At 42.6% G+C, this 18741-nt stretch overlaps 2 protein-coding genes across 2 annotated transcripts; one reads left to right on the plus strand and one right to left on the minus strand.

Moving 5' to 3' along the window:
• Positions 1 to 3515: 3515 nt before the first annotated feature.
• Kcnj8 (potassium inwardly rectifying channel subfamily J member 8) lies at positions 3516 to 10596 on the minus strand. Its single transcript, XM_052719758.1, has 3 exons — positions 10130 to 10596; positions 8895 to 9336; positions 3516 to 5354 (listed from the first exon to the last, which is right to left on the minus strand). Exons 2-3 carry the CDS (start codon positions 9266 to 9268, stop codon positions 4454 to 4456), a joined length of 1275 nt encoding a protein of 424 aa, XP_052575718.1. The 5' UTR covers positions 9269 to 9336; positions 10130 to 10596; the 3' UTR covers positions 3516 to 4453.
• A 1766-nt stretch (positions 10597 to 12362) lies between these two features.
• On the plus strand, positions 12363 to 13006 carry LOC128099824 (heat shock cognate 71 kDa protein-like; the record flags this gene model as incomplete). Its single annotated transcript, XM_052721636.1, has 1 exon — positions 12363 to 13006. A coding segment is annotated over one exon (372 nt), but the record flags the coding sequence as incomplete, so codon positions are not given.
• Between the last annotated feature and the right edge of the window lie 5735 nt (positions 13007 to 18741).

Here is an 18741-nt window from a genome sequence, read left to right on the forward strand (position 1 = left end):
GGAAGGCATAGCAGTAGCAACATGAAATGGTTGATCACAGTGCATCCACAGTTAGGAAGCAGACAGCAGACAGGAAGTGGGACCATTCTATCAAATCTCCAGACTGGCTTCCAGTGACTCACTACTAGAGTAGTGGTTCTCAGCTTTCCTAATGCTGTGACCCTTTAATATAGCTCCTCATGTTGTGGTGACCCCCACCAAAAAAGTATTTCCATTGCTACTTTGTAAGTGTAATTTCGCTACTGCTATGAATCATAATGTAAATATCTGATATGCAGGATGTCTGATATATGGCCCATGTGAAAGGGTCATTTCATTCCCAAAGGAGTCATGATCTACAAGTTGAGAAACACTGTTCTATAGGTTCCACAACCTTCCAACCCCAGTTTTGGACCAAATGTTCAAACATATGAGCCCATGTTGGGCATTTCACATCCAAGTCACTACAGAGAAGGGTAACAGATGAAAAATAGCCACAGATAAGCCATTAGTGAGACAAGTGGTTAGTGTGTAGGGTCCATTATAGTAATACCTTCACTGTTGTGTGTGTTTGAACTTTTCTGTAGCAAAAGATTAAAAAGAGGAAATTTGCCCTAAAGAAATACAATTGTTTTTAATGATTTCCGAAAGGAATCCAGACACAAGAGAACTTTATATTGAATAATCACACAAATTGTGTTATTCAGAAGTGGTAGAAATGTTGTTTAAGTATTTTAAGTATTTCTCTGTAACTCCAGTTTCAGGGGATCTGAAGACCTTCCTTGGCCTCCTTGGGAACTGCACATATCGAGAGAATTGCTATTAGTCTAAGGCCAGCCTGGGCTACATAGTGAATGCCAGCTCAGCATAGGTTACAAAGAAAGACTTTGTAAAACACACACACACACACACACACACACACACACACACACACACACACACACACACCCCAGAAACCAACCAACCAACCAAACACAAAAAACAACCCACTCCCCAAACGATAGAAAAGCCAATGTACCTGAAAGTGGTCATGATTACATGTAGTGGTTTATGGGTCTTGGAAAAGAATTTCATTTTCATCTTGAGAAAGATGGAAAGCCATAGGAGGTTTTTCACAAGAGGTATAATATAACATAATTTATGACTTGAAAAAGTATGACTGTTGATGAAGACTTGAGTGGAAAGAAAAACTCTAAATATTGAGTATAAAATAGTATTTAAACTTAATATAGAAGTAAAATTATATATATAGAGATGTGTGTGTGCATGCACACACACACTCTCCCATACACACAGGGCACCCTTGAGTGTGCTTGGCTCCTCAGCACTGTCCACCTTGTTCCTTAGACAGGGTCTCTCAGTGACCTGGAGTTCACCAAGGATGTTGGACAGGCTGGCCAGTGAGTCTGGCATCTGCCTGCTCTACATCCACCACTCTGGGATTACAAGAGTGTGACACCACTCGAGACTTCTAAATGTGCTTTCTGGGGGTTGAATCCGAGTCCTCACGTTCTTTACAGACTCAGCTATCACAGTTCATGGCTTTGTTGTCTGAATCAAAGGGCATTGTTCTTTAAAGCACTAATGCAGTGAATACAGTTTAGTAAAAAATAGATCATAGGGTCTTGTTAATTCTAAAGGGCTTTCAGTTTTTAGAGGTTGTGTTGTGATCACTTGTTTGATGTCATTAGATAAGTAGCATCACATTCTAAGTCATGACCTTCCATTGACCCCCCCCCCCCCATCACTGTGATGATCATTAGGTCCTTGGCATCCAGCAATGACAAGCAGCCAGAAGAACTGCCCATGTTCTGGTTCTAGGGCATTCTACATTATGTGGACTCTGGAATCCTACACACACCCTTACCAACTGTGTCCAGCATTTCTTGCCCTGCAGCTGGTGCCCTTTCCAGAACATTGCGCTTTTCCTGAAGAGCTGGCAGTGCTGTACATGTTCCTGTGGCCAATATGGCAACTGTTTGCTGCATTTGCTTAGCTGCCTTGGGTTATCAAGGTGACAAACCTTCCCAAGAACTGCTCCAGCATCTGCTATTAGATTGTTTCATGAAGACAGATTTTCTTCCGTGATTTCTAAAGAAATGTCTCAATATTTCAAAAATTGACAGACCTGCACCATATATATCAGGTGGGAAGCAGGCTACTGGAGCAGGAAGGATGTAGTAGAAAGAAACAATTATACTCTGGATATATACTGAATGTGTATATTTGCTTGTGGATGGCACAGAAAAAATCATCAAGTATGACCCCTAGGTGTTGGCCTGAATGACCAGAAGACTGGAGAGAGGAATGGGTTTTTTTGAGTGGGAATAAAGCATTGTGTGTGTGTGTGTGTGTGTGTGTGTGTGTGTGTGTGTGTGTGTGTGTAGGGCTGTTGTTCATTTGCTTATTCTCCTTCTCCTTCTTTTTTTGCTAGTCCAGGCTGGCCTCAGACTTGATATGTAACTGGGGATGACTTGAGCTTATGATCCTCCTGCCTACACCTCCAAGGTCAGGATTACAGGTGTTGCACTGCCATGTTTGGTTTATGCTGTGAGGTACTGGGAACCAAGCCCAGAGTTTTGGTACATTCTAGGTAAGCACTCTGTCACCTGAGCTACATTCCTACACCAGAAGCATTGGTTTCTAAAGACACAATATTATGTTTTGAATATTTTAGTAACAGGCAAGCAGAGCTTCAAGTACCTATTTGACTGTGAGTCTAGAGTTCCAAGTCAGAACATTTTTAGGAATAATTAACTTAACTCAACAGTTGTTATTCACCTGGTTAGAATCATGAGTCTTTTAAGATTAGATTTTAACATATTCATGATGACCCATGTGGCTCAGTGGCTCCTATTAGAAATAAATTTGAACTCCAAACTCTGACTAAAAAGCTACACAGACGTCTAGCTTCCAGGGTTTAGTACATCACACACTTTGTTAACCCAGAGCATCTCTCTACTCTTCCCTTACTTGAAGATGCAGGAGCTATGGATGATGAAATCATGCTTTGGTAGAAGACCTCATTTTAGCCAATTGACACAATGCTCGCCTATGAGGCGCCTGACTGACTCCAGAGACTGCTGGGAAGAAAACACGGTTTTTTTTTTTTTTGTTTTTTTTTTTTTTTGGTTTTTCGAGACAGGGTTTCTCTGTGTAGCTTTGCGCCTTTTCCTGGAACTCACTTGGTAGCCCAGGCTGGCCTCGAACTCACAGAGATCCACCTGGCTCTGCCTCCCGAGTGCTGGGATTAAAGGCGTGCGCCACCACCGCCCAGCTGAAAACACGGTTTTAAGACAAGGAGATTCAGAGAGAAAGATCTCAGGTTTCCATGACATCTCAAGCTCAGAAAGAAATAGCAAAAGAATATTTTCAAACCAAAAGGAAAAAAAAAACTGCAACTGTCTTTGGCCACAGATCTGAGAATGGACTCTTAGAAGACAGTGTTGCCACCATATGACTCCAAAAATGTCTTTTGGGGGGTTTTTAATTTGAGATGATTTTGTGTAAAAGGACTCACAAAACCACACAGTGAGTATAAAGAAAACATTTTAATAAAATATTTGATACAGCTTTTCTTGGGGAATGAGCTCTTAAAAGTGGAAGATGAGGAATCTCTTGGACAAGAGCCAGGACTTGGCTTTCCTGCAGACTCTTGCCCAGTTCTAGCCAACAGACTGTCCAGAGAAGTCAATATATAGGGTTAGTGGTTGAGCAAATGCTGCTTAGAAACAGACAGACCTCAGAGGTTTGCTTTATGCTTTCTACCACATATAACATCGTGAAAAAAGAGTAAGATTGGTATATCATAGGTGCTTAATGTGATTGGAGATTTCCCCTTCCTATTCTATCTGCTGTTCTAGAATGAGCAACAGAAACAGAATAAATCTCACCAATTACATATCTCAGATAGACTCATTCCTTGGCCAGGTTTGGCATTCCAGGTCCAATCTTAAATAGTGTTTCAGAATGAAGATGTGAATACCATCTGTTTCCTATACAATAACTTTAGCATGTCACAGTGACATTCTGTGTGTGAAACAAGTGTGAGCCGTAAGTCTTCTGCATTGTGTGTTATTGTTTATTAATACAGGAAGTTTTATTTCTCAAATATGAACATTTTTCAGTGCATTAAAATACAAATACTGTGTTCCAGCCCTGTCTTGGTGGCTAGTCCAATATTCAGTCATCAGAACTCAATGAGTAACTGTCTCAGAGATGTCAGTCATCAAAACTCAATGAGTTAACTAACGGTCTCAGGGCTGTCTGTCAGTCATCAGAACTCAGTGAGTAAGTCTCAGGGTTGCCTTTCAGTCATCAGAACTCAGTGAGTAAGTCTCAGGGTTGCCTTTCAGTCATCAGAACTCAGTGAGTAACTGTCTCAGGTCTCTCAGTCATCAGAACTCAATGAATGACTGTCCTAGGGCTGTCAATCATCAGAACTCAGATTGACTGTCTCCAGGTCATCCTGCAGTCATGATTCTGATGGGCACTGGTTTCCTTCTGGAGTCATGAACTGCACCTTAGGAACCATGAGGGAAGAGTTATTCCTTCGGATGGAGTTGCTTCTCCTCATGGAATTGTTTCTTCTCATGGAGTTGCGCTTCCTCAGAGAATTCTGGTGAGATAGTTCACTCTTTTGGAGGGTCTGAATCAGGATGGAAGGTTTCTCATCCAGCTCCCGGGCACTGCACCTTGGGGCGGCCACTTTCACAGTATTACCAAATTTAGAATAGTCCACAGAGTACACTCCCTCCTCCTCAGTCACAATTGACACGAAGCGGTGTCCCCACTGAATCTCCTCTGCAATGTAGGAGGTCCGTGCTTGGGTGGTGATGCCGGTGGTTTCCACCACACCCTCAAGAATCACTATGACCTCCAGGTCTTGATTGACAAGATCAGTTGCTGAGATATCATACAGGGGGCTACGCTTATCAATCACATGGCAGATGATCAAAGGGGCTACTAGGAAGATGTTATTGCTCTCAATGGGATTATCCACCGGAATGTCCAGCTGATGAATAGGTACCACCTCCCCTTCTGGCGTCGTTGTTTTCTTGACTACCTGGATACGCACTGAGGCACTAATGATCATGCTCTTCCTTAGATCACCCACGCGGAACATGAAGCACAGCTTGCCATTGCGGACCGCAATCACAGCATGGCGGCTGAAAATCAAAGTCTCTGCCCTTCTGTGGGCTTGAGCCGTTTTCATGAAGATGCAGCCCAACATGACCGCATTGATGATCAGACCCACAATGTTCTGTAGAATCAAAACCGTGATGGCCAGAGGGCATTCCTCAGTCATCATTCTCCCTCCAAATCCAATGGTCACTTGAACCTCAATGGAGAATAGGAACGCAGAAGTGAATGACCTGGAAGGAAAGATATCGGAAATGATGCCAGGTCAGAATGTGCATGATGAAAAGAGCCTAGAGAGAGATTTATTCTCCACTACAGCCTAGTAAAAGATTCCGGAAAGGCTAATTTTAAATATAAGCATCCACTTCCCTCTCCTCATCCCCCTCCTGCTATCCTTTCTCTCCCTTTCCCCCTCCCTGCTGTCAGCCTTTCTGCCTGCACCTAAGTATGTACTTCCTGATTTGGGGATACAATTTCACTCATATTTCCTAGGTCATAATACCATTGAAGACATTCATTAAACAAATATAAGTTGTAGATATACTCCGTTTTCACCAAAGCCCAACTTGCTTTGTGAAATTTTATGCCAAGTAGGTGTTTCCTATCTATCGCCTTTAAGAGATGTGAGTCATATGGAAGGTACTGAGTAATGAGCGAATTTTTTGTTATTTATAAAATTATAGTCATTATCCAGTGGTTAATTTTCTGTTTACACAACTTAGCACAATGCTAAAGCATAGTATCAGATACACAATCCCCAAACATTAATATTTCAATAAAGAGAATGATTTTCCATTTGGAGGAAGAGCAGTTTCTCGTTGATTATCTTACTTTATTTTCTAAGTGACCCAAGGAATATGGAAGCTATTAAAAGAGTTTCAGGTGTCAACTGGTAAATGATTGTATCAAGACTGTGTCTATGTAATGACTACCTCTCTGAGTCCTGTCAGTTCCGGCCTGGTGTTCTCAAAGAGGCAAGGGGAAGGTGCCAAGAGGTGTCAGGATTTTCCTGAGGATTGCGTGCGTGCATGCATGTGCGCGTGTGTGTCTGCACATCTCCTCCCCATCTTAGGGAACTGACAAGGGTTTGGTAGCTCCTCATGGACCTGAGTCTCCCAGAAAGACTCCTGGGTAATTCTGCTTAACTTCTGGCTGCGAAGCATCACATTTGGTTATTAGCAAATTGGCTGCATACCCCGCACTGCTGTGGCTTCTTCACAGCCTCTCTTCCTGTGAATTCCTTCATCCACCCCAATCCCCAACTTCTGGAATTTCATAGAAGAGAAACCATACATTTGCAGTCTATCAAAATATTATCTATGACTGCCAGGCACAATGAGGGAACAAAACATTTGAACTTTGAGCACTCAGTACACACTGCACTTTGGCAGGAAACCAGGAGAGTGTGTGAGTCTGTAAACATCCATCAGCTTTTAAGTGGGGTCAGAAAGGGGCTGTTTATCTCTGTTTTGGCTGAAAGGTTTTGTGCAAAACCTTAAGAACTGACTTCTGCCCTACCTACACATTGTGAGATACATGGCACGGTCTGCAAATACTACAGATGGTAGGAATGGATTCCAGAAGAGGACACATCGCACGTGTAGCACTGAGCTTTAGTAGTGGGTCATATGTTAGAGAAGGGCCTAATGAGGGACTTCCCTCTCCAATGTCTGTCTCCATGGCTTCAGAGATGGTTCATGGGCTGTGTTTTCATAATGTTTTTTTTTTAAACGGAATTTCATTTCCCTATCTAGTATAAGATCCTATCTTTTTCGGGATACCTGTCATGCTGAACAGTCTCAAGAGAAAAAAAGTATTTAGGAGAGACAGAGCTGGGGTTGTATCAGTTGAATGATAATGAGAAAAATAATATTGTTTCTATTTTCTGATTCATGTTAGAAAGTCATTTGCACAAAAGAGAAGTTGAGTCACCCTAAAATGAGGGTGATCAAGCGATGCTTGGAAATACTAGTGGACAGCCACTGGAAAGAGTTGCTTCCAAATTTAATAGTCTGACTGACACTGAATTTATGAAAGAAACGGAAATTCAAATAATTAGAATTATTACCCATTTTTTAAGTTCTCTAGGAAGAGAATGAAGCTTTAAATAATGCTAAGGAGTATGATCTGAAAGCGGCACTGTTATACTGATAAGTCGGCTTGGTTTCATTGTGATTTTGACACCTTTTCTCACGGTTCAATGCCAGCAGGAATGCATCTAGGAAATCAATATTCTTTGGAATATCTTGTTTGAAAAGTGAGAAGTAACAAAAAGCAGATTTTAGGAACCAGTGAACACCATAAAATTCTCTTTATAGAAAGAATAATCTCTTTTGATTATATATATATATAAAACATATATATATATATATATATATATAAACATATATTTAAATTTGCTAAATGATTTCTTTTCCATAGAGAGTGACAACAGATTGTCTTGAGTAAAATTAGTTTATTTTCCAGGTTGTCGTGATCATTTCTCCTACTTCCCTTTGTCAGGACCTCTTGCCTGTTTCCTGAAAACTTGTTTGAATGTAACAGCCTCACCAGCCACATCAATGCCAGTTACCCAGAGTCACTATATTGTAGTAACATATTAACTCAAATGCTTTACACACAGGACTTTGTTCTCTGCATCCCTAAGCACTCTGCTTGCTGGGGCTTCTTATCCACATTGTCAGTGAGGCAAAAGTTTGAGAAAAGAAGATTCTATCTGCCCAGTGCTAAAGCTGGGATCTCTGTGTGGTCTAAGGTGACCTCTCACTGACGCGCTGGCCTGGCCAATGGGAAGAGTGGGTAAGGTCATGAGCGGCTCCACTTCTGGCCATGCGTGCTTCTTTTATAGGATCCCAGGTACCACTAAAAGTCTCCTTCTTAACCGTTTCCTGCCTGGATGATGCTTCTTCAGTTTCTCCACCTGGTAAATTATGTGAATTTGGAATGTGATTCAGAAATTATGCTGGAAAATTTTCCAGTGTTATCATTGTTTTTATCTTGTAAACATTTTTGCAGTTGATATTAAATCATGTCTCTGTCCAGCAAAGTAGATTAAGAAAAAAATTCGACCCCCTGCAATGTTCTTGGGCCTTGTGGGAATACAAAAGGAGAGTCACGGAAGTCAAGTGTGCCTTAGCTGTCTTTGAAGCAACCGTAAATGCTGAGGTCAAATCTATGTAACCCAAAAACTGGTTTGTTCCTGTCCTATGGAAGCTTTGGAAGGAGAGACTTCAATATGCATTGTTGCTACTCAGTCCCTTTCATGAAAACTAAATTTCACTGAAAACGTCTCTTCTGGATTTAAGCTTTAATTTTTTAATCTAAAGCAACCTATCAGATATGAGAAAATAATCTTGAAAAAGAAGGGCTTACACTTATTTCAATTATTTTATTTTTAGCATATTTTAAAATCAAGGACACTTCACATAAAAGTATATCTCATATTTTCACAATACTTTTGATTGGCTGGAGATATTTACTGGTGCACAATGGACATCAGCTTCATGATGAAAATAAGTGATGGTTTTGGGAGCCAGGCATCCTTTGAGCCCATCCAAAGCCCAAAGAAGCAGTCACACATTCTCAGAGACTCAGCCATAAAACTACACTTATAAGGACTTTTAATGTCTAGCCTCCACCCTGCACCCCAAATTTGTTTTTGCTTTTGTTTCTGAACTGTCCAACGAAAAGCCTCTATTTCGCAATCAGCTACATGAAAGAGCTTTTTATTTCTTATTGCTGGCAACCCCTGCCTCACCCCATTTCATTCTTACCTGACGTTGGTCACACAGACAGTGGACTCCAGGCTGCTCTTCTCCATGGCGCTTTTCTCCATGTAAGCATAGATGTCCCCATGGGCAAAAGCCACCAGCCACCACATGATAGCAAAGAGCAGCCAGCTGCAGAGGAAGGACATGGTGAAGATGACCAGCGTGTGACGCCACTTCAGGTCTACCAAGGTGGTGAAGATGTCCTGCAGGAAGCGACCCTGTTCACGGATGTTCTTGTGCGCCAGGTTGCAGGCTCCGCTCTTGGCAATGAAGCGGGCTTTGGGGAGGCGGTCGCGGATGCGGGGCTTGCGCAGGTTCTCCGCGGCGATGCGTGCCAGCACATACTCCTCTGGGATGATGCTCTTCCTGGCCAACATCTTCTGTCACCATAGCCTGTCTATGCACCTATCCGAACCTGCGGCTCCTTTCCTCCACACGCGTCCTCCTACACCAGAGAAACGCTTATTAAAAACCGTCAGCTTCATTTCCTCACCTCGGGTACATAGGGATGCCGTTTTACACACACGAAGTGGCATTCAAAATTGAAGATGTGGTCAACAATACAAATGCGAGCCTAGCTTGTGTCTGCGGTCTGAGTACCCCGAGAAAACTTTTGATCAGAGGAATCATTTTTTTCCTTTTCTGCTCTTATCTCCCTGAGCACTCTTGGGAATAGCCTCAGACACGAAAATCTTAGAGCATTCTCCGCAAATACAGGCTCAGGCTCGAAGAGAATTCTCTTGTGATTCACAGCATCTCCGGATTAGGGAAAGGAAACGTGCACACGCCATCAAGGAAGAAAACTAAAGCCAGCTAGGGTCACCATCCACTTGCTCTTTAAGTAAAACAGCAAGGTTAAAAGTAAAGAAGGAGGAATTCAAAATTATTTTTAGTAGCAGTGAAGAAATTGCTTCCTGTTCATTAAGAAAATATTAACCGTAATTGACAAGGTACCGAGCGATGCGCTTTCGAACTTGAAAGTGAATGATTTAAATTTGAAGGATTTTCGAGATGCGTTTTCAAAAGCAGCCTAGCCCCCCTCCCCTCTCTATGTACCTATCATAGTATATTTTGGAAACTAATTTGCAACACAGGGATCAAATGCACAGCAGAGGGCTGAGGTGGCGTTCCAGGGCATGAGTTGGGTTGGGTGCGCTTGGGCTGTGTGGCCTTTGAAGTCACAGGCTGGGGTGCTACCGGGTCCCCTAGTTCTCCCCGGGAGGAGCAAAGTAACTTACAGGCTCACGGCAGCGGCAGCGCGCGCAGCGGCGAGAGCTCCTCGCACCCCAAGGCGTACGGTGGCGGGCGGGTCCCTGGCTCTCGCATCCCGGGAGCAGGGCCCGCCACAGCCCGAGGGGCAGATCCAGGGGATACTGGTCCTCCAGAACCGAGTTAACACTCTAGAAGGTGCGATCCACTGTGCACGCGGAGAGGAGGGCTGGAGGACCAGGAATGAGTTTGGTTTCCCCCTCCCCCGACTGCTGCCGGGCTCTGGGAGGACGGACGGGGAGGAGTTGGGGGAGAGATGCTGGTGGTAGAGCTCCGCTAGCTTCTCAGCTGCCTAGTTGGGGCCAGACCTCCGAGCTAGCAGAAGGTGGAGGCGGGGGCTAGTCTGGGGGAGGAAGGGAGCTGCCCAGGAGGGAGGGACCACCGGGAGAGGAGGCACTCGCCAAGCCAGCTCGGTTCCCAGTAGCCGCGGCTCTGAAGCTGGTCCGACACACACGTCTTTAAAAGGCTCGCTGCTCAGAGAACTTTCTGAGTCCAAGTTCACTGACGCAAAGAGATTTTAATTTATTATTTTTTAATTGTAACTTTGGGAGATCACTGGGTTGCTTCAGATTGAATAAAACCAGATGGAGAGAGTTTAGGTGTTCTGGGTGGGGTGAGGTGGAGTGGGGTGGGGTGGGGTGTCTGCCTTGAGCACATATCTGTTCACATAAGAACAGAGAGGGTAGGACGACGGCTGAAATCCTTTCTAATCAACTACTTCACCAATTAAGACCGGTTCTCAGGAACTTAGACACACACACACACACACTCACGCACACACGCGCGCGTGCACACACACAAAGAAAAGAAAAAGGAAAGGAAAGAAAAATAGAGACTAACAACCAAACCCCATCAGCAATGACTTCCAATAAGGAAAGTTTGCAGTCAGCAGGACTGGCTATGTACGGCCTAGAACCGCTCTGGTCATCCAGGCATAGTCAGTGCTCTGGTTTCTGACTTGTGCCCCCCGCCCCCCCCATCTAGATTGTAGGAATGATAAGGCAGCGCATTTGCGAACAAGAAAGATTATGCAGTAAATATATTTCTATAGATTTTGAAAAGGAGCCAGGAGGGACAAATGTGCTTTCTCCTGCAGGCCAAGCCTCTGTTTTTGGCGCTTGTATTAATGGAAACTTTAATTCTTGGAAATTTTATGTGTTTTCCCAGACATGGGGGTTGAGAGTATATGAAGTATAAACAACGTGTTCATTTACTAAAAAGACCTAAAATTAGTCTTCAATGAAGGAAAATGATGAGTTCTCCCCACCTCCTTTTTCCATTGTGCGTAGATCTGATTAACCCCTTGAAGGTTGGAGTGCCTGTCTGGTCAGCGGCAATTCATTCTGCTTCTTTCGTTTTTTGTGGTCGTGACCTGACAGCAACCACATAGACCCCGCTTTTGCAGTGAGCACCTCCGCTGTAATGGTTTGTAGGACAGGTTGCTGTGCAGTTTATTATCCATTCATTTAACACCAAAAACATTTTTTTTTTTCAGAAGACAGGGTATCACGTATTCTAAGCTGGCCTCAAACTTGCTGTGTAGCATATGATGACCTTGAACTTCAGACCCTCCTTCCTACATCTTCCAAGTGCTGAGGTCACAGGTATACACTATCATGCCTGTTTTTTTTTTTCAGAGTTTGTGCACACTAGACAAGCTCTCTACCAGTTGAGCTACACACCTATTCCTTCTCTCTCTTTCTGTGATTTTATTGTCCATTGAGACAGGATTTCACTGTGTAATCCAGGCTAGCTTGTAGTTCACTATGTATCCTAGACAGGCCGGAATTCAAGGCAATCCCCTGACTCAACTTCTTGAGTGTAGGTGGAGTTTCTCTTTGTCTCAGCAGCTGCTCCCAAATAATCACAGAAGCTTAAAATTACTTATAAATACTTGGCCAATAGCTCAGTCTTGTTACTAGCTAACTCTTACAACTTAAATTAACCCATTTATTTTACTCTGCATTCTTCCACGTAGTGTTACCTTTCTTTCATCTTGCCCTCCTGTCTCCCCTCTGGGTCTCGCTGGCAACTCCTTTGATTCCGACCTTCTTCCCAGTGTCCTTGGTCTGGTTCTCCCACCTAACCATATCCTGTCCTGCTATTGGCCAGTCAGCTTCTTTATTAAACCAATCACAGTGACATATATTCACACAGTGTAACGGAATATTCCACACTTGAGTGCTGAGATTAAAGAAGTGATGTACCAAAGCTGAAGACGAGAAGCAGAGAGACAAGGTTTCCTCCAAGAATTCATTGGAGTCCTATGCTTTCAACATGAAAGCAACAGTTGAAGATGAGAAACTTCAAGGCAAGATCAATGATGAGGACAAACAGAAGATTCTAGACAAGTGTAATGAAATCGTCAGCTGGCTGGATAAGAACCAGACTGCAGAGAAGGAAGAGTTTGAACACCAGCAGAAAGAACTGGAGAAAGTCTGCAACCCCATCATTACCAAGCTGTACCAGAGTGCTGGTGGCATGCCAGGAGGAATGCCTGGGGGCTTCCCTGGTGGAGGAGCTCCTCCATCTGATGGTGCTTCTTCAGGGCCCACCATTGAAGAGGTGGATTAAGTCAATCCAAGTAGAGGTGTAGCATTGTTCCACAGGGAAACAATTGAAGGACCCAAATTTAGCAAGTTTCATAGCAGTTTTAAATTTAAGCTGCTACAATAAATTACTGGGCATTCTCAATACTTGAACATGGAACATGTGCACAGGGAGAGGAAGTAAATAAAACATTGCACTTTATAAGCACTGTATCCTACATGGAAAATGCAATGTCTAATAAAACAGGTGGAAAATGGAATGTCTAATAAAATTATTTAAATTGGCACCAAAAAAAAGAGAAGTGATGTACCATGCTGGGTTATTAAACATCTAATATGTGTTTATATAGCTAGGAATATATAAATATATGTCACTGCTGCTGATCTTAAGAGACAGACAGTGGTAGTTGAGGAGATGTGACACTGATAAGATCTGACACAATTACAATCGAAGATGTGATTCAAATGCTTTACTCTTACTGCTTTACTAGAGGACCTGGGTTCAATTCCCAGCACACATATGGCAGCTCACAACCATCTGTAACTCCAGTTCCAGAGCATTCAACATCCACTTCATACCTTTGTAGGCACCAGGCATGCATCTGGTGCATAGACATACATGTAGGCAAAACACTTATACACATAAAATAAATAATAACAAATTAAAATGTTGAATAATAGGAAATACAAAAGGTGCCATAGGAATTTGGTGAGAAGCAGTGAGGGATGGGAGAATGTTCCTGAATTGTTTGGTATCCAATCTAGTCTTTGAAACACTGGATCTATTTGGAGTATATTGAAAAGCAGAGAAAAGACATTCCATAGACAAGCAGATAGTCATGAAATGTGGGCAAGAGCTTTGGCATAGCAGAAATGAATCTATCCAGCAGTCAGGAAGGACCCATAAGCCAGCAGGTGACAGTCTTGAATGCAATGCTCCCTGGGCAGCCCAGTCACTGACTTTCTTAACACAAATACTTGTTCATGTGGAAGTCAGTATCCTTCAGGTTCTTTGTAGGCACTCTAAGCTGTTATTTAGGAATAGAGAGTGTGATGATTGGGTTTCATTGTCAAGTTGACTGAATTTAGAATCAATCACCTAGGAGACACACTTGTGTTTGTGAATGTGTTTCCAGAGAGAAAAAGCTGAGGAGGGAAGACACATCTGGAGCATGGACAATATCCCACCAGTTGGGGTTCTAGACTGAGCAAAGAAAGGAGATGCGAAAAAGCGAGTTGAGTACCAGCATCCATCCACCTGCTCTGCTTGCTGGCCGCAGATGCAGGGTGACCAGCTGCCTTGCACTCCTGCCACCATGCCTTCCCTGCCATGGTGGACTGTATGTCCTAAACCATAAGCCCAAACAAACTCCCCCTTCCACAGGATGCTCTTGCAGGTATTTCATCCCAGCAACAAGAAAAAGAATGACTATAAAGAGGTTCCTGAAGTTCTCACTCTCTGAAGAAATAAAGCTTGTCAGCTGCTTACAGGCAAGGGAGGGTGACACACTGATGTCTTTCTCCACTGTCTGTTGCTGTGATGACCAAATGAAGGTTGGTGAAGCACTGAAAACAACTTCTGAAATGGAGGGTAGGGTCTTTGTGCCTGATGACTTTGACTTTGACTTGACTTGTGAGTTTTCAACTCTTGGATTCCAGAATTTGGAAAACCCTGCAGATGGCAGTTGGAGCATTTGCATCACCAGCCAGGATGATGGTTGGTCTGCTTTATTTGTGTCCTCATCTAAACCACTTGGGAACGTATTGCTTTGGAATCAGCTTAATAAAACATTACATAACTAGTAATAAAAACAGGATGTTACAAACTCACTTCAGAGTGTGATCATCAGAGGAGAATGACAGTATAACTCTTCATGGTTTTATGTTCCAGGGCGTTCAGAAAATATTTCTTTTGGAGCTAGGTGTGTATGTGTACACTATATAATAAGTTTTTCTCTTCTTTTAATTATGTCATTCATCTTGTTAAAGAGACCATCAAAATTGCACATGAAAAGGATTTACATCCAGCTACTGTGATCAATTTCAAGTATACCAACTCAGGAGGGAGTGTGAGTCGGAAAGCCACAATAGGGGTGGTTAATAACCTCTTATTTGCATCTAGGTGGATAAAACAAACTCTCTGCTCTCAGTGGGGAAGAGAGAAAACTGTAGTCTATTAAGCACAAAAGGAATGGATTATGTAATTATGAAACATAAAGGTTTATGAACAGTCAATCAGGGCTTGGGGAGATAGTTCAATCAGTACATGTTGGCCTTCCCCTGCAAGTAAAAGGACCAGAGTTGGGTCCCCAGAAAGGTGGGTGCGATGCCACATTTGTAATCTCAGCACTGGGGAGATAGGGACTGCAAGACTCCTGGGGTTTGCAAGCCAGCCAGCCAAATCTACCCTAATCTGAGAGCTTCAGACCCATGAAGCTTCAATAATGTTTCTCAAAAATGTATGAACTCCGCCGGGCGGTGGTGGCGCACGCCTTTAATCCCAGCACTCGGGAGGCAGAGCCAGGCGGATCTCTGTGAGTTCGAGGCCAGCCTGGGCTACCAAGTGAGTCCCAGGAAAGGCGCAAAGCTACACAGAGAAACCCTGTCTCGAAAAACAAAAACAAAAACAAAAAAAAAAAACGTATGAACTCCACCTGAGGAGGACTACTGGAGGTCGATCTTGTACATGCACCCATACTGGGGGATGAGCACTTCAGGGAACTCAGGAACTCCTGTGAAGGCTTTGAAGTAGGAAATAACTTGACATGCTTGAAGACTCTGAACAAGAGCAGTGCAGTTGACAAAGAAGAGGAAGGACAGAGGGGCAGAAGCAGGACATGTCAGTGGTCCATCCATCCACCCCTCTGCTGTGGGATGTTCTGTATGTCAAATGTGTTGCTCTGATTGGTTAATAAATAAAACATTGATTGGCCAGTAGCCAGGCAGGAAGTATAGGCGGGACAAGGAGAGAAGAGAATTCTGGGAAGTGGAAGGCTGAGTCAGAGAGACACTGCCAGCTGCCACCATGACAAGCAAGATGTAAGGTACCAATAAGCCACAAGCCTCGTGGCAACTTATAGACTAATAGAAATGGGTTAATTTAAGATATAAGAACTAGGTAGCAAGAAGCCTGCTGTGGCCATACAGTTTGTAAATAATATAAGCGTCTGTGTGTTTATTTTATAAGTGGGCTGTTGGATTGCCGGGGCTTGGTGGAACCCGGAGAGAAAACTCTCCAGCTACAAATGACACCCAATGGCTCGAGTTTTCACCTTAAACCTGAGAACATTTAAAAAGCAATTCAAAACGGAGCTAAAAACATCTTCCTAGTTGTCTCTCTCAAGTTGGTGGGTTCCTAGCATGCACATTTGACCAGCAGTATGGCGGGAATGAGGCGTCTGCAAGCAGCACATTACACTGCGTGGTGGATTTAGCCTTTGCTAGTATTAAAATAAAAAGTGGTTTCTGGGCTACACGCTGCTTTGATAAAACTGCTTCTGATAGTTGATGGTACACATGGCTCCAGACCCAGAGCTGGTGGTAAACTGTACCACTGCCATGTTGGAAAGCTGAGGTGGGTGGAGCCAGCAGCCACAGTACCCTTTCAGTCTTAGAATGCTGCAGTTTAAAGCAATAGATTCACAATGAGACAGATTCAGATGGAACAAGACTTTAAATGCTTTACAATGTGTGTAAAAATGTAGGTAGGCTTGAAAGAAAAAAAGTGATATATACAGTTATACAAACAAATACATAGTTTTAAAAAATAAAGTCTTTAAAGAGACAGTAAAGGTAGTATAAAAAATAAGCCACGTAGAGATGGATATTACACAGAGAATTTGGATTGTGTTGTCTTTGGGATTTTTAACTGCAGAAAAATATTTGCTCGTAAAAGCTGTTGAGTTAAACCAATATGTATATTGTAAAGATACCTTGACTTCAAAATTTGGATGTAAGGATGTGTTGCTTAGAAAAGAGGCTCTGCTTTTGTTCCCACAGAAAGCCAGAGGTTATGGATTTGTCCCAGATTAAGATACATCAGGTTTGACCAGCCAAGACTCCCAGATGATCTCCAATGACACCATGGCCCAGATGATCCAACATCCAGAACTGTTTCAAGGCAACTGGCTCAGATGATACACCCTCAGAGACTACTCCATAATCCTAAAATTTTCTTTATGCCCCCATAAGATACAGCACCCCCCTCCAGCAGGGGGTAAGAGAATAAGTAGTAAGAGAATCTAAGCCCAAATTCCCAAATATACCAAGCCGACTTTGGAGATGGAATTGGCTCATTCCTTCTCTAAACCCAGGCATATTGCTTTAAAAAAATGGTTAAGAGATTCTTGTGTCTCAAATCAGAAGAGCCCTCTGGTGTGAGACAGAGAAAAACCAATATTTTTATTTAAATCAGGTTGGTTATAAATGCAATCTCTTTCTAAAGAAGAAAAGGGGATAGTTTAGATATGATAGGATGAAAGGGTAGATTAATGAACCTACTTTTAAAGAGCAACAACTTGTTTGAAATGTTTTACATTGGTATAGATTTTAGTTTATTGATACAAACTTAAAACTAATTTTGATATACTGTCTGTATATTTCTACTCTTGTTTAAGGTATTATGTTTGTACAGCTCATTTATAATTGTAATGGATAATTAAAAATAGATTAATAATTAGTCATCTATGCTAATTATATTTGCAGCCATGTTAGTTAAGTCTTCTAGGTGTACATAGATATATTTCAGATAGATAGATAAATCTTCAAACACTTCAAAGACCTACAGAATATGGTATTTAAAATGTTTTAAAAATTTAGACTTTCTGGTGAGACATGTCTGCTCCTGGCAGCACCAATTTACTTCAGAGAGGAGGATGGGCATCAAAGACACTCCATATGGAGTTTATCTTCACCTTGGCAAAAATAGCCATTTGGGCAAGAAACTGTTCTTGCCTGGACTGCTTGATCGACTGGACATGCAAGACCCACAGAAAGGTGACCACTGAACTTTGCTTGACAAAATGGTCCTTCAGGTTCCTGCTTTGCAGAGGAAACTGCCAGACATTCTACAGGACACTGAGAAAAGTGACCAAGAGACTCTAGGCCTGTGGACTGAAGACAGATGCCCCAACTTTACAAAGGAACATTAGGTGACTGTCCAGACAGCTGTCTCTGTCTACCCTGCAAGACTCCCGAAAGTTGCTTGCATCCTTCTCCCATTTCTCAGGTAATAGTATATCCTTCTGGAGTCTTTGGTGTAGTTGAAGACTAGATAGTTATAATTTTCCTTAGTTATGATAAAAGATAAGTTAGATATGAAATCTTAGACTCACAAATATAAGATAGATGGGATGTCTTCTTTAATTTTGCCAAATAGACTAGTTATTATAAATAGACTAGATATTATAACTGTAATTCTTGCTTGATAATTGTATTGTTATATGTAATTTTACTATGTGAAAGTTAAAACCTTCCTTTTTGAAAAAAGAAAAGGGGAAGTGCTTTGAGATGTTCTGTATGTCAAATGTGTTGCTCTGATTGGTTAATAAATAAAACACTGATTGGCCAGTAGCCAGGCAGGAAGTATAGGCAGGACAAGGAGAGAAGAGAATTCTGGGAAGTGGAAGGCTGAGTCAGAGAGATACTGCCAGCTGCCACTCTCCAGCTACACCCCTCCGCTTACCTAGTGAGTAAGAACTGAGGGTCGGCCAGGGACTAGGCTGTGACCACCAGTGGCCCAGTGAGAACGAGGTTGTTTTCCTCACATTCCTTGTAAGTTTAGAGCGTAGTAAAACAACGTATCTAGACTCACCGGCCTAGTGAGAGAGCAGCTGTGGCAAGCTCAGAATGTCTGCGCTCACAGTGATTTTCCCACTAGGCAGTCTTTCTGAGGAGTGGTTTTCCATCCATGGTCCAGCTCCATGAAAAATGCCCAGTGATGTGGTTTTATGCTCCTCTGAGGCTTTGTTGGGCAAAGATAAAACAAAAATAAAATCCTTGACCACAAATTAAAATGGTTTTAATGAGAAGGT

The sequence above is a fragment of the Peromyscus californicus genome, unplaced genomic scaffold, assembly GCF_007827085.1.
Source record: "Peromyscus californicus insignis strain IS unplaced genomic scaffold, ASM782708v3 Scaffold_6__1_contigs__length_162567912, whole genome shotgun sequence".
Taxonomy (NCBI): domain Eukaryota; kingdom Metazoa; phylum Chordata; class Mammalia; order Rodentia; family Cricetidae; genus Peromyscus; species Peromyscus californicus.

Bases quoted from the DNA above. Each gene is read 5' to 3' on its own strand.
- Kcnj8 (XM_052719758.1), bottom strand. From the start codon at position 9,268: ATGTTGGCCAGGAAGAGCATCATCCCAGAGGAGTATGTGCTGGCACGC. The intron at 5,355-8,894 runs GTAAGAATGAAA...CTTTCCTTCCAG, and splicing joins GTCTGTGTGACCAACGTCAG to GTCATTCACTTCTGCGTTCC.